The sequence below is a fragment of the Hetaerina americana genome, unplaced genomic scaffold (assembly GCF_022747635.1).
Source record: "Hetaerina americana unplaced genomic scaffold, ioHetAmer1.1.p SCAF_3, whole genome shotgun sequence".
Taxonomy (NCBI): Eukaryota; Metazoa; Arthropoda; class Insecta; order Odonata; family Calopterygidae; genus Hetaerina; species Hetaerina americana.
Genome location: NW_027286874.1, coordinates 102,554,497 through 102,568,055, shown reverse-complemented (window position 1 = coordinate 102,568,055; position 13,559 = coordinate 102,554,497). Strand labels below are relative to the sequence as shown.

Genomic DNA, 13,559 nt, shown 5'->3' with positions numbered 1-13,559 from the left:
CTCCTCCAATGCCAGGTCACCTCTGGTTGGCCATCCACAAAAGTGACCCATGGGATGTTCACTTACGCCCTGGATTGATAGTGTGACTGTTCTCTATCAACTTATCCTTTGGCCAGAATTGCAATACAAATCAATTGGGCATTTTACACAACTTTATGAGGGGTCAATGCAAGATTTTCTATAATCAAACTCATTCATTTTTTTTAATCAATATTTATCACGTATTTTACAAACACTTTTATTTTACCACAGTAACGGAAAAATCTTTCACACACAATCATATACACAACTTCATCTTATACATTCTTTCAGTTTGCTAGAGAATTTTACAATCCCTATATGATTGTCCAGAGGATTGAAAGAGAGGATCATATGAATTTAACATTTTTCTCCATTTGAAATTTAACTAAGCTGTATAGCAAGGCATAATCCTCTCTATTTCAATATAATGCACATGATTCAGGTTTATATTCACTAGGTTTACAAAAACTCGAATGTACAAAAGTATTTAGTTCTCAAGAGAGAAATAAAACAAAAACTGTACATGGCAATGGAGGAAGAAATTACAGTGACTTTATTAAAGTGCTTTTAACTTAACTGAACTATGTACAATTCTTGTAATAAAAAGGGGAGTAGACGTGAAGGTAACACCTACACTGGTCATTATTAATAGAATGATAGTTTGTACTGGTGCCAACCCAATTGATGCTCAAATGAATCGTGGTGCGTGCATCTTGATGGTCAAAAAATAGAGAGATACACAGGCAATCATGGCATTATCTCTCATTAAATTTCACAAAACCCCTAAAAGGGGCCTCATTACTTTGTACATCTATGCATATAAAAAAGAAAATCATATCACTGATTCTGTCTCCCTACTTATATCATTTGTGGCACAGCACACCACCTTAATACACAATTTTTAAAAATTCGACTTTGTACATTCACTATGAAAATCTGCTTTGGCAACATAGCTTGTTTGGTTCTTATTTGCACATCATCCTGAAGATCAAAATACACACCCTCTGATATTTTCATTTAAAAAAGCAGCGACATGGAAGAATAATTCCAACACAAGAGCAATTAACAACCATAAAATAAACAATGATTGAACCAACAACAGTCGCTGCAAAAACTAATTCGCTTATTTCCATTTTACCCTTTAACATCACTTTCTGTCAAAGTATTTATAGATTTTTACAATACATTACTTTGTACACCTTGATACATATTTACAGTCCATTATACTTAAAACTTAATTTTCCAACAGATTTCAATAATAACTCTATATCTGAATGACTAATGTGTTTCTCATTAAATACATGATTATCTAATTCAAATCAAAGGAATGTATAAAGAAAGGTATATCATTTACCTCGCTGAACTTAGGATTACCATTAATGAATGCCTCATTAAAGAACTAATATCAAGTTCAAAATTAATTCATCCATTTCTTGCAGTTAAATGCACCACACAGACATGGGATCTTGTGTTGGTCATCTTCTATGTCGAACTTGTAGTCATATGCCAGCTAAAGAGGAATAAGAATAATTAATGAAACATTGAATCAAATGAGCAAATTACGAGCACAACTGTTCTGAGCCTCTGCTTACTTAATATCACATGATTAACGTTAGTGATGCTTGCTTACCTCTTCACCTCTTGAAATTCGTCTTTTTGCAAATATAATGATTCTCAGGTCTCTCTCAACTTCCACAATCTCAGCAGCACAATTGGGATTGCATGAATGGTTGATGTAACGAGCAAGACCCCCAGAAAGTGTTGCATCAATCACCCTATCCTCATCCAACCTAAACATGTAAATTCCACGGTTCTGGAATGCAAATACAAAGTCATTATAAAATGAACATCAAACATGGCTCCCAAAAGATCTACACAATGTAAGCCAAAAACTCACCCTGGCTTCATACTGCTTCTCTCTCAATTCAGCTAATTCAGTTCTTATAATTTCACCAATGTATTCTATCACCATAGTGTGCCTTTCAATGTCACGTGCTGCATATAAGCCAAGCCCCTGAATTTTGGACCTAAGGATTGAAAAGAAATGACATAATATTATACTACTCCACATCATATCAATTCAGTATCCCACTTAAATTAACAAATCAAATGATTAGGGGGAAATTCAATCAAATTTAAAGTTGATAATTAAATTATGCAAAACATGAATGGGTGAAATAAAATATAAGCAAAAATTAGATATGACCCATTATGGTTCTCATCCAAAGCATTATAAAAATGTGACCAACGCTACCCAGCAACAGTGCTATACATACAACACAACTAAACACAATGTAAATTTAGGTATTCCTAATTTTTTTAATGCAAAGTTCAGTTTATATATCTGTGTCATCTTACTGCCTACAGCCTTCCCTTCTCCCCACATGGGTGTTCCTTCCTCCCATCACAGATGAAATTTTTTATATATTTATATGGTATGTCACCCACAAAAAGTCTTGCAGTTTCAGATAGATTACTTTTTGACTCCCTCTCCCTATCTGCCTTTGAGCGATTAAATATCCAAAGAAAAATGATGCATAAATTATAAAACTTTATCACAAAACAGAAAAATGCCAAAAGATTATCAACACCTATTCCTTAGTATCATCATCAACATTTAATCTTGGAATGTTCATCTCATCGAATCAATTAACACTCTCAGAAAATGTCATATGCTTCCTTAGATATTTAAGATATGCCATCCTGCAAAGGATGCGCAACTTCACAGACCCCTTACCAACTCAACCCAGTTGGATGGGGGAAAAAACCCACGTGGGAAAAAAACAAAACAGCATTTTACCCATCAAATTAAAATATCAACATCGAATTTTGTTACTATAGTCATGGAAAAAAATTGGAGACAACAGTTATTTCTACCATATTTTCCAGGTTATTCTAGAATTGTTCATTGAACTAGTATTATATATTTAAAATCTGTAAATTTACTTTGACTACTCATTAACTTGACGGGATTAAAGGATTCCCTTAGACCCAATTTACTTAGCGCAATCACAATGCAGTCATAACAGCTGTTGAACAGAGTCACAACAGTGAACATGGTATATCACCCAAAATTAAGCAAGGTCTTCTGAAAGGATTTGTATACAAATGGATATCTGATCTAATTCAATTCAGTGCACAAGCTTTCGGACAAAAAATATATTACAAAATATGAAAAATAAATGCAAAAATCAACCCAAAGTTTGGTTTGATAGGTGATGGTCCCGTTAACTCAATACTAAGCCCCAATGCCATGTGAAATACATATATCAGGGTAGGTAGGCCAGTTCCTTTCCCTCTGCTGCCTATGGTATCTCTGGAAGATCTGGTACCCAAAAAATCACACAGCTTGGGAGGAGCTGAGAGTGCCTGAGAGTCTTTTGAGATGATGTAGTGAAATTTTGATTCACAGACTGCTCAGGCCCTTCCCCAGGGATTGTTTTCATGGTTTTGCCCCAGCTCCTAAAGCCAACTCTCACAACAAGCAAGGATACTGTGGGAGTATTCTCCATTCCCTTAGCTACAGGGGTAACATTGAGATAAGGAGAGGACATTTTTGATTACTGGATTTAGCCATGTCTCACAAAACACAAAGACTTTTGCCTATGATTAACCAGTTTCAAGTACCTCACTTGTTTTACGGATTAAATTTAACTCTTCAGCACTTTTAGGATTTCTCTTAATTCACTAAATTCATATATACATCTGGCAACCAAATTTTGATTATATGAATTGTAAAATATTTGATTCTATGCAGTTCTCCATCATTTTCCAAACTCTATTAAAATTTGTCTTGTCTTCAGACATCATCCTGCAATTAAATTTACGAAATGGACACTTAAAGACATTGCTTCCCTATCACAGTGTAGCATCAATCCATGGGCATCATCTGTTTGCCACAAATTTGCATTAGATGAAATTTCCAGTCACACAAATTAAAAAGTCATAAAAAATTAAAACTCTCTGAACTGCAGTAAATAGCAACCAGAGATTGACTTCAAGGCCCACCATATGACAGAATAAAACACACTATTGGCATTCTGGCCATAGGATCTTTGATATCCATGCAAAAAAGCAATGTTTTCATAAGGAAGCAATCCTTACATAAAGAAGTTTTTAAATCGTGATAAAACTCAAACAAGCCTCTTTTTCCATACTAAAAAGAAAGACTTGCACTTTTCCCCAGATTTATCTGGGGAAATCTGTGGAAAAGTACAAGTCTTTCTTTTTAGTATGGATATTAAATACTTCCACAAAGTGAAGCCTGAAACAATAGAATATAAAAGCCTCTTTTTGATTGACAAAACCATTCCTAGACATTATTGAAGATCAAGGAAAATATCTCATTTTGTGCAATACAAAGAATTTTTATTCTGCTCATTAAGCAAAGAGTAGGCACTTGTGCCAAGCTTTTGTTCCAAAAAAATTTAAAAATACGGCAGGCCAATAAAAAAAATATAAAACCAGAAAGAAGGAGATTTTAAAGACCCAGTCTCAAAAAAAGTTTGAGCAAATAATCTGAAAAATTATACCAAAAGTGAAAAAAGTGATTCACTCTGAGGTCTGCAGTAACTATCAGTTACTTAACACTTGTAATTAAATCATGCATTCACTGTGTTCACCTTTCCTCTCCTGGCTGATTAAAGCAATGTCTATACCAAGTGCAAACCAAAACAACTACATGAAAATATGGTACCATTTTGCCACCTTGGATGGAAATCATTATTTATGAGACATTATTATATTACAATGACAAAAGGATAAATAAAAAATTCTTAAGCACTGAAAGTAGAAAAAAGTTGAGTCAAAGAAGTTCATTACAAGGCTCCCATTAAGATGACTGACATTATAACACAAGAAAGGATAATAACAAATGTACAAGACCAACATCCAATAATCACTATGCACATCTTATTTCTAGTTATAATTGCATTGTAACTTACCTTGCAAGATAAACATTATTTCTCCACTCTTGCTTCATCTTCTTGTATTGTGAGCTCTTTGAATGAACAAACTGCTTAGAGTAGGGGCATGCAGGCTCCCCCGCAAGACTACTGCCAATACTCATGCTGGAACCAAGTGGAGTTAGGGGTCTCTGTGTTCCAGACCCAAGACCAGCAGAGGCTGTTGCTGTAGAAGCAGAGGCAGTGCGCTGTGTGTAATGTGGGCGTTTGCTGAGGTGTGCTCCTCTCAAGCGTGGCTCTCCTCGAGCACATCCCGATGGATTCATTGCAGGGGGCAACTCAAGAAGTGGATTTCTCCCATAGCGGAAACGATAGTCGGAAAGATTCTCCACACCTGGGAGGCTCTCCAACACTCTTACCACAGCAGGTTCGGTCAGACCGAAAAGGTCCTCTCCAGAAACAAATCGTGGGAAGAGCCTAACGGTACCGGAGGAATTTCTGAGTTCCGTCAGAGGCTCTAGAACCTGAGTCCACACACCTCGAGCAGAACTATCAACAAGGTGCAGGTCAGGATGATGTGGTTCTTGAACACGAACACGAAATTCTGGTCGATTATCTTGTGACTCGTGAATAGAGCATACGTAACGACAGCGTTTGTTGGGAACACGCATGCTCCAATAGAATCGAACCTGTTCAAGAGAGGAATCAAAATACAATCATTACAGAATGCAGTGAAATAATGAAAACAGTATTTAAGTTATGTACATGCATATAGAAAAATCTTAATTGAAAATGAGTAGATAATCCAGAGGAAGCAATAGTTCTTGGTTTACAAGACAAGTGATTTGTTGGTCAAAACATTATAAACAAATCAGCCAATTACAAGATGTAATAATTGTTCTTCAAACATCAATTACAGTAGTTAAGAAAAATATTATACACAATGCACTTAATGGGGATGAAACTGAATAGAATGAATACTTGTACTCAAATTAACACAATTGCACAATAATAATAAAACTAAGAAATCAAACCTCCACCACCATGCAAGAACAGGGTTTCACAATTGAAGCATTCAAAACAAATCATATTTCATGAACATTCATGAATGTGAACAACATTTAAGCGATAAGGATCTATTTTCACTCACAATCTTGTACCCAATGGGATAGATGTACTGAGGAGTATGGAATGCTTGAAGTTGGTGCGGGAGAAGCTGTCCAACACTTAAGAATATTAAACTCCCAACACGGAGCAGGCTGCCATCCAGGTCAGCAGGAGGCGGACAAGTAATGCTCTCACAGCCATCGCCATCTCCACCATTGGATTCCAACAATACAAGCGATGAGAATGCAGCTTCATTTGCTGGATCATTATGGTAATGCATGACTTTAGCAATCTGTCGGTTCTCATCGCGGTTCACATACACACGTCTGAAGACAGAGAGGGTGGTCAACTCATTTTCCTTCTCATTCTTGGGAACATGTTGTGGGCAATAGGTAGTCTGGAAAAGAAAGGTTACACACTTGAGTGAATTCAATATGTATCAGGATGAAATTTAAGTTACAAAACAGCACTTGGCCACAAATTCCAGTCAAAACTAGGCTGGTAAGACATCTAAAAAGGTCACCAACTTTCTTCAATTACCTTTTGAGAGATAAGTGACTAAATACCTCTTTTTCAAAGTGTTAAGAGAGTTTAAAAGGGAAAGAAACAACAATTTTTACTTTGAATGGGTCAAATCCACACAAGACCTCAGAAAGTATTTCAGCCGTTCTCTCACCTATTTAAGCCATATCCTTGATTAACTATTATAATAGTGATGCATGTCTTACAGAAATTGTGGCTAAATAAAAGAACTACACGGGTCATTAATGACATTTATATCCTTCACAAAATCGAAAAAATTATCTAAAATAAAACCTCATTTCACAATGAAAGGGACAAAAAAACCTGGAGTTTGAAATATTTGGAATAAAATAAACAAACTTAGAAATATTTGCTAATACGCTGACAATAATCCCATGGTACCATTCCACTTGTCAATTAAAATACCATGCAATCTGGCCCAGCTAATTGACAGTTCATATTTTATGCAACGCTTCGAAAGGAATCAGTTGGTGTCCAGGTTATTCAATAAAAAATTATCAAAAGAAATGTGCAACTCCTGACATGAACAAAATGAGTGGACTTCTGCCTGCTGACTTTGCTGAAAATTGAGTCACAAAACGTTTGGCCATAATGACCAAACACATTGACCTTGTTCAAGTTTAAAGACCTTGACCAAGTTAAAACCATATAGGGAAGACTAACCTTGTTTTTGAAGAAGACACACTTATCCTTTACCGCACATCCTAAATGGTACACCGTTGAGCAGCGCGTTTTAAAACATCGAACTGTCGCCCCAGTGCGCCTGCACACTGCACAGTTAAGGGAGAGCCCTTGGCGGAGCGCTGTCTCCAGGTTCATCAGTGCACCATTCACTGTTTCATAAACTTCATCAGACCACAGGGCACAGTTGAGGTGAACCCACTGGTCCACATCAAAGTTCAAAAGCCTGTAAAATTTAATTAATTAATTTAAATGCCATTGTTTATTAAATACATAACATGTGCATTGTGTACTTTAATCCAGGGAAATTATTCAATATAATGATCATCATTTTTAAACCAGGATTGAGCTCAGTTATTACTAATCACTCAACTAATCCATCCGATGTTCACAAAGAAAATTTAATGATGATCTGTTAATATACATTAATTTTATTGAAAAAAATTCTTAGATAAAATTGCAATACACATTCACTTCTTTTCCAAGAAAAATGCAACAAGAAGCATATATAAATGATAATTATGGGCTGTTATACTTATAGGTATGATCAAAAAGAAACAATAAAAGCAAAGAAATGATAAAAACACTGAAGAAATCACAAATCATTATTACCTATAAACAATTCACTAATAATTCATTGCACTACTTTCATCATTACTGTTCACTGGTATTTTTTAGATTTGTTTTTCCATTCTTACATTTTCGTCAACACGATACCAAATATTAACTACAACAAAGGGACATTGTTTTTGAAGTGAAAAAATTGAGTGCCATATTCATCAGAATTTAAAATTGAGACTAGTTAATCCTTTACATCAGGCCTAGCTTTTGATTGTTGGTGATAAAACCTTTTGTTTTTGGACTCCTAAATGATGGTACTCCTAAATGGTGATAAATGACTCCTAAATGGTGATAAAACCTTTGTTTTTAGACTCCTAAATGATGAGCCATATCCAACCTTCCCAAAAAAAATAAAAATTATCAACATTCAAAGTTCAAGTTTTTCTCCCATAGGAATAAAATATGTTTCAATGAGCAAAGAATTGCAACTTAACACCACTCTTCCTTTAACTTTTCTCCATTAAGTGAAATTTTGAAGCTGAATTTTGAATTTTTAAGCTGACATTTTGGTTTGTCATCATTGAGAAGTGTAGAACTGGTTGCTTTTTTTCCCAAATCAATCCTTCATTTTGCATAATTTTATTAATTATGCAAGAACCAATTTCTTATAAAAAAAAGATGTTTTAAGCAAACTTTATTATTTATCAGTTACCACTTAAATCTTATTATAAATTCATAATGGAATCCTACTTTAGGAAGATCCCCTGAATCTGGGTCTGACGAAAAAGATTTGCTAACGAGAAACTTCTCCAATTACAGCATGTAGAAACTATTTCATTACACAATTATGAAATGAACACTCATTTTGACTTTGTTGGCTTCATTCAGAAATAAACCTCTAGGGTTGCAATATTATTTTGTAGGTTTTGCGTGAATCAGAATCTTCATTAGTTATCCTTATTTCACCATCACATTTTAGTCTTTCATATAAAATATGGTGACCGTAATTGAATCTCCAATGATAATATAAACTGTTATTCCTCCTGTCTAAGCATATGCTCACAACGGGACTAGTTCTTAAAGTAACAGTTGCAAGGTTGGGATCAGTTTGGTGTGGTTGACAGTCCACTGGCTTTCCACACTGTGGGTGCGGGATCAAACCCTAATGTGGCAGAATTTTATGGAGGCATTTCAATCTTTACTAGCGTGCCATACAGAGAGCACTCCAAGGGAAGTACGCTGTCCATGGTATGGAATGTTAAATTGCAGATGCCTCGGTATCTTTTGTTAAGAGAATGCTATAGTTCTGGCACAGGGTTTTTCTTCACCCTTTCCCGTGACAATTCTACTTTTCCAAATTACCCATCAACCACAAACGACCTTTGCTGTTGGTCACCACCTCTATTAAATATTACATTCCCCAATTGTACCAAGTCGAGTATCAATTTTTGCGACCATAATTACAATCTGATCTCAATGCATTTACAGCAAAAACATAATCTAGCTTCAACCACACCTTTTCTTGATATGATCAACATTAAGGTATGATCAGCTTCCCATGCAATAGGGCTAATAATTTGTTAAGTGTTTTTAATCCTATTACAATTATTGCTCAACTGGCTGCCCTAGGGTCACCAAATGAGGCTGCAATCAAGAACCAGACCCAGCAAGGTCCTATACTTTTTGAAAGGCATATTCCTGCCACCTAATGTCAAATTAGGTTTTGGAAACATTACATGCAATTGAATGAAATTTATAGATTTTATTTTTTGTTGAGACAAATGGAAATTATTGCTACTTGAATATTTCTCCAACAAGGCAATTGCCTTATTATTGCACTTTATCGATGTTATCTGCAGAACTTAGCCAGTTGCTCAACAAAGAGTGATCCTATTAAAGGTTGGCCTCATACAATCAGCGACCTTGTTGAGGGTGAATGTGAAGAGTGCTAATGCAATGCCAATCCTTGGGGTACTGGTTTCAATTTCAACTTCAAAGAAACTGTTCATCTAAATGTTTCCGATAATTATTGGCTGATATCTCCAAAATCCCAAGCATGTAGTACTTATAAAAGCTTGTTGAAGCACCATGTCTCATCATAGGCTTTTTGATGCCAAAAAGAGAACTATGATATGCCAGCAGAGTACTAATGCTACCTGCAGAAAGTTAGCTACTTGAACTAAGGAGTCTATAGTCAGCCTGTTTCTCCTGAATCGGCAATTAACTGGGGTTGAAAAAGGGTATTTTTCCTTGGTACAGGCATCCAAGACTAGGAACCAGAAAACACATCCTCCAGGACCCCCTTCACCCTCTTACAGGCATGTGCATGTCAAACTGTTACTGCTGGTGTATTTTCCATCCACTATCCACAGAGGTCACACTTAACAAGGAACATTTGGATTACTATATTTAACTTATACCAATAATTACATATTTAAACAAGGTATAGCAGCCATATACTATTGCTATTACTGCACCCATGTAACTTCCATTGTGTAAACTTACCTGGCTGGCCCATCTGAAACTCCATCCCCAATCTGGTGACAAAACATACACTTCCGTTTGTCATCTGGCATCTTGTCCGGCATCACAGTTATTCCCAGCCGGAAAAGCATCTGTAAAACACAATAGACATTAAAGTTTGATAACAATAACGCAGGATAATGGTAGATCAACATACCCAAGTTGACTATCATTATGTGAATGCGTTTCCACCCCCACGCAGTTTTCCATTCAGCTCTTGCTATCCTTCATATTCCAATAACATAATGTTCTGAAACTACCCATCAATTTTTTAAAAATACAATAATTTTCAACCACATTTGTAGAAACTTGAAAGCTTAATGTTAATTTCAGGAGAGTTAAGCAATGCTGCTACTCACGACTTCCTAATTAAGTCACCCGCAGCACACAGGCAAACTCTGTCCATATTAGCAAGTCTGGATTAGTGAGGCTTCATTTATTTTGGATTTATGCTGTATTAAAATTCATTACAACCAACATCAACATCTTTATCCACATTATTAAGTTTCTCACTCATGGCAATATTGCCAAATTTGATGAAATTTCCTTTTCTTATTTATAATTACCATCCTCCTGCATCCCCTCTGAAAATATCTTCAATACTCAATAGTACATCTATCAGTTTGAAATGTTTTCCCAGTGAATCATGCAATAATCACATCAAGTTCTGGTGTTACTTTAAAATTTCATTTTCAGTTTATTGGCATTAATTTTTACTGCCTCTTCATCTTAAAGTGCCCACAAGAGTAGAAAAAGTACATCATCATCATCATATTCTTCTGGGAGTGGAAACAAACATTTTATTTCTCATTGCATTGATTACTTTTTTTCCAGGAATTATCAGGAACGTAAACTCACGAAAGAAAGGCCTACTGGTATTTTGCTTCAACCCAGCAAATGCTACTTACTAAATTCATGAAATGCAGTCTTGCTAAATAATGCAGTGGAACCTTGCTTAACGAGCACCTCACAGAACATGTAATTCTCTTAATGAGCAAAAAATGTTTTTTTAAATAACTCACTTTACAAGCGATGCTTCGCATAATGTGCAATGAGGAAAGGGTAAGTCCGGGACTGATTGTGCGCCGGCTGCTTCAGTTACAAGATCCATAGTGGTCACCATTTCTCAACTATGTCGAAAGATTGCTTCTCACATGAATAAACAGAAAGTAATTGCAAGGCAATGCTATCGACAAGAACATTATTTGTGAGAAGGCATAAGCGATTTTTGCTGACCTTGTTAATAAGTCACTGGAATTATCAATGACCAAAAAGAAGTATTTAAGAAAAATCGTGAGTGCTCCAATAAGAACTGGCATCCACAGCACTGCAAAGAATAGTGAAGAAGGAAGCAGCACAACCTTACCATGGAAGGTAAATGATGTCCAAATGAGGGTAAATGTGATTTGTTCATAGCAATATGAATGCACAGCCCAGGTTGGTTCATTCCGCAATAGAAAAAAAAATGAAGATGATTCACTATCCTTCAAAATGCATGCATAATTTTATTTGAATAAACTTTGTCCATAATTTGTTTTGTGCCACAGATAAGATTCTGTGGAATTCTGGAATGAATTATGCTAGTTAAAGGAAGTTTCACTGCACTTTTGCTCTGAAATTTCATTTAATTTAACTTCTTTATTAAAGTTCATTTCATCAAAAAAGACATTTCTCCAAAAGAGACCAACTGGGAAAGTTTTTCCCTTCCTTCGTGATCTAAGACAACCAACCTCTGTCATTTCTCGATCTGAGGGTTTCCGATATTTTGTGGCCAATTGTACACCTGGGCTCCAGAATTTGTATCGTCTTCCTTTCCAAACTTTGGGCGGTGGTGGTACTGAGAGTGAGTCTTCCGTCCCAGAACCCACGCTACCACCAGTATGCTTTCTGCTCCGTTTTTCAGAGGATTTAGGCGTTGTTTGATGAGTTGGAGTCTGGGCTTTGGTGGGGGGAGTTGCCGATGGAACACTATCCGTGGATGACGAAGTGGTGGAGTTGGACGGAGCAACCTTGCGTTGTCCTTCGGGTAATTGCTCACTGTCACCTTCCTTACTGGAGACAGCTCCAGACTCACTTGGTGTTACCTCATCTGCCACCTATGAACAAAAAATTATCAAAATTCATTTAATAAGACAAAGGAATATATATTATAGTGTTGTAATAGTTTGATTTTAATCCAGTCAAAGAATTAAATATAAATGCACCACGCACACCAATACAAATCATGCACATTTTAAGCATCCAATTGAAGAAAATAATGATGTGGCTAATATTATATTCTCGATGTATGTTCCAGTTGATGATCAAAGATTAGGACAGGATTTAATGCTAACAGTAACATTACATTACTCGGGTCTATTAAACATTTTCCTTAGTACATCTGTATTAGAAAATGAAGGAAGTCTTGCGATAATCTCCATTTACAGTTTATCCTTAAACACAGCTTTTAGAAAGTTCTTTCTTTTTCCTGGCGTGAAAATGATTCAGCATTAATTCTATCTAAGGAGAATGATCTGGGGGTTTACACAGTTTCCACATTCATAAAGGATCAAATATTCCAAATATAAGGTCTGTCCCAAAAGTACTAAGACTTCTATTTTTCCCCAGATAGATGGACAGATGGGCGGCCGTTTCTATGGCTGGGTTTGAGGGAGGGGAGACTTATGAGTGAATATAATAACTTTGGCAATAAACTTTTTTAATCATCTCAGTCCTACTACTTTTGGGACAGACCTTGTAAGAACATGTTATATGGGACACTATTACAAATTTGTCATGCAAGAGATGATAAATGGGGAACTGAATAGGAAATTTAATTTTTTATCCATATTCCGATTTAAGTCCCACACTTAAAGAGTTGAGTCAAGTGATTCATATTTTAATGAGATAAAAAAAAATGGTACTTGAAGGAATTTTACTACTCAGTTTTTTCATCAAAAAAATACTTTCCCCATTCTGCATTTAGAGAAAATAAAAATAGAAAAATAAAACTTTTCAATTGTTATTCTATCTATTAATACAGTAACTTGGCGAGGAACTTACCGTTCAAATGATAAGTACTTGAAATAGTAATTGTTAATAAATATTAATTTTGTTTTTCATAATTGCCATTTGACCTTTAAATTTTGGATCATACCCTTTTTAGGGATTGACAGATTCAAGGCAAACATGAAATGAAAGTTCCACTTTATTTGAAATAATATATCAAGAATGATACAC

The 13,559-nt window shown here is 35.6% G+C and overlaps 1 protein-coding gene across 1 annotated transcript in view; it reads right to left on the bottom strand.

The window, feature by feature from the left end:
* Positions 1-224: 224 nt before the first annotated feature.
* The window catches only part of LOC139690481 (histone-lysine N-methyltransferase 2C-like), a 128,126-nt gene continuing 114,791 nt past the window's right edge, over positions 225-13,559 (bottom strand). The window contains exons 56-63 of the mRNA XM_071587938.1: positions 12,071-12,436; positions 10,323-10,432; positions 7,239-7,482; positions 6,076-6,429; positions 4,965-5,614; positions 1,919-2,048; positions 1,652-1,834; positions 225-1,531 (exon numbers count right to left, since the gene is read on the bottom strand). Of these exons, the coding sequence (XP_071444039.1) occupies positions 1,439-1,531; positions 1,652-1,834; positions 1,919-2,048; positions 4,965-5,614; positions 6,076-6,429; positions 7,239-7,482; positions 10,323-10,432; positions 12,071-12,436 (2,130 nt within the window). The 3' untranslated portion in view covers positions 225-1,438. The remainder of the gene's footprint in view (positions 1,532-1,651; positions 1,835-1,918; positions 2,049-4,964; positions 5,615-6,075; positions 6,430-7,238; positions 7,483-10,322; positions 10,433-12,070; positions 12,437-13,559) is intronic.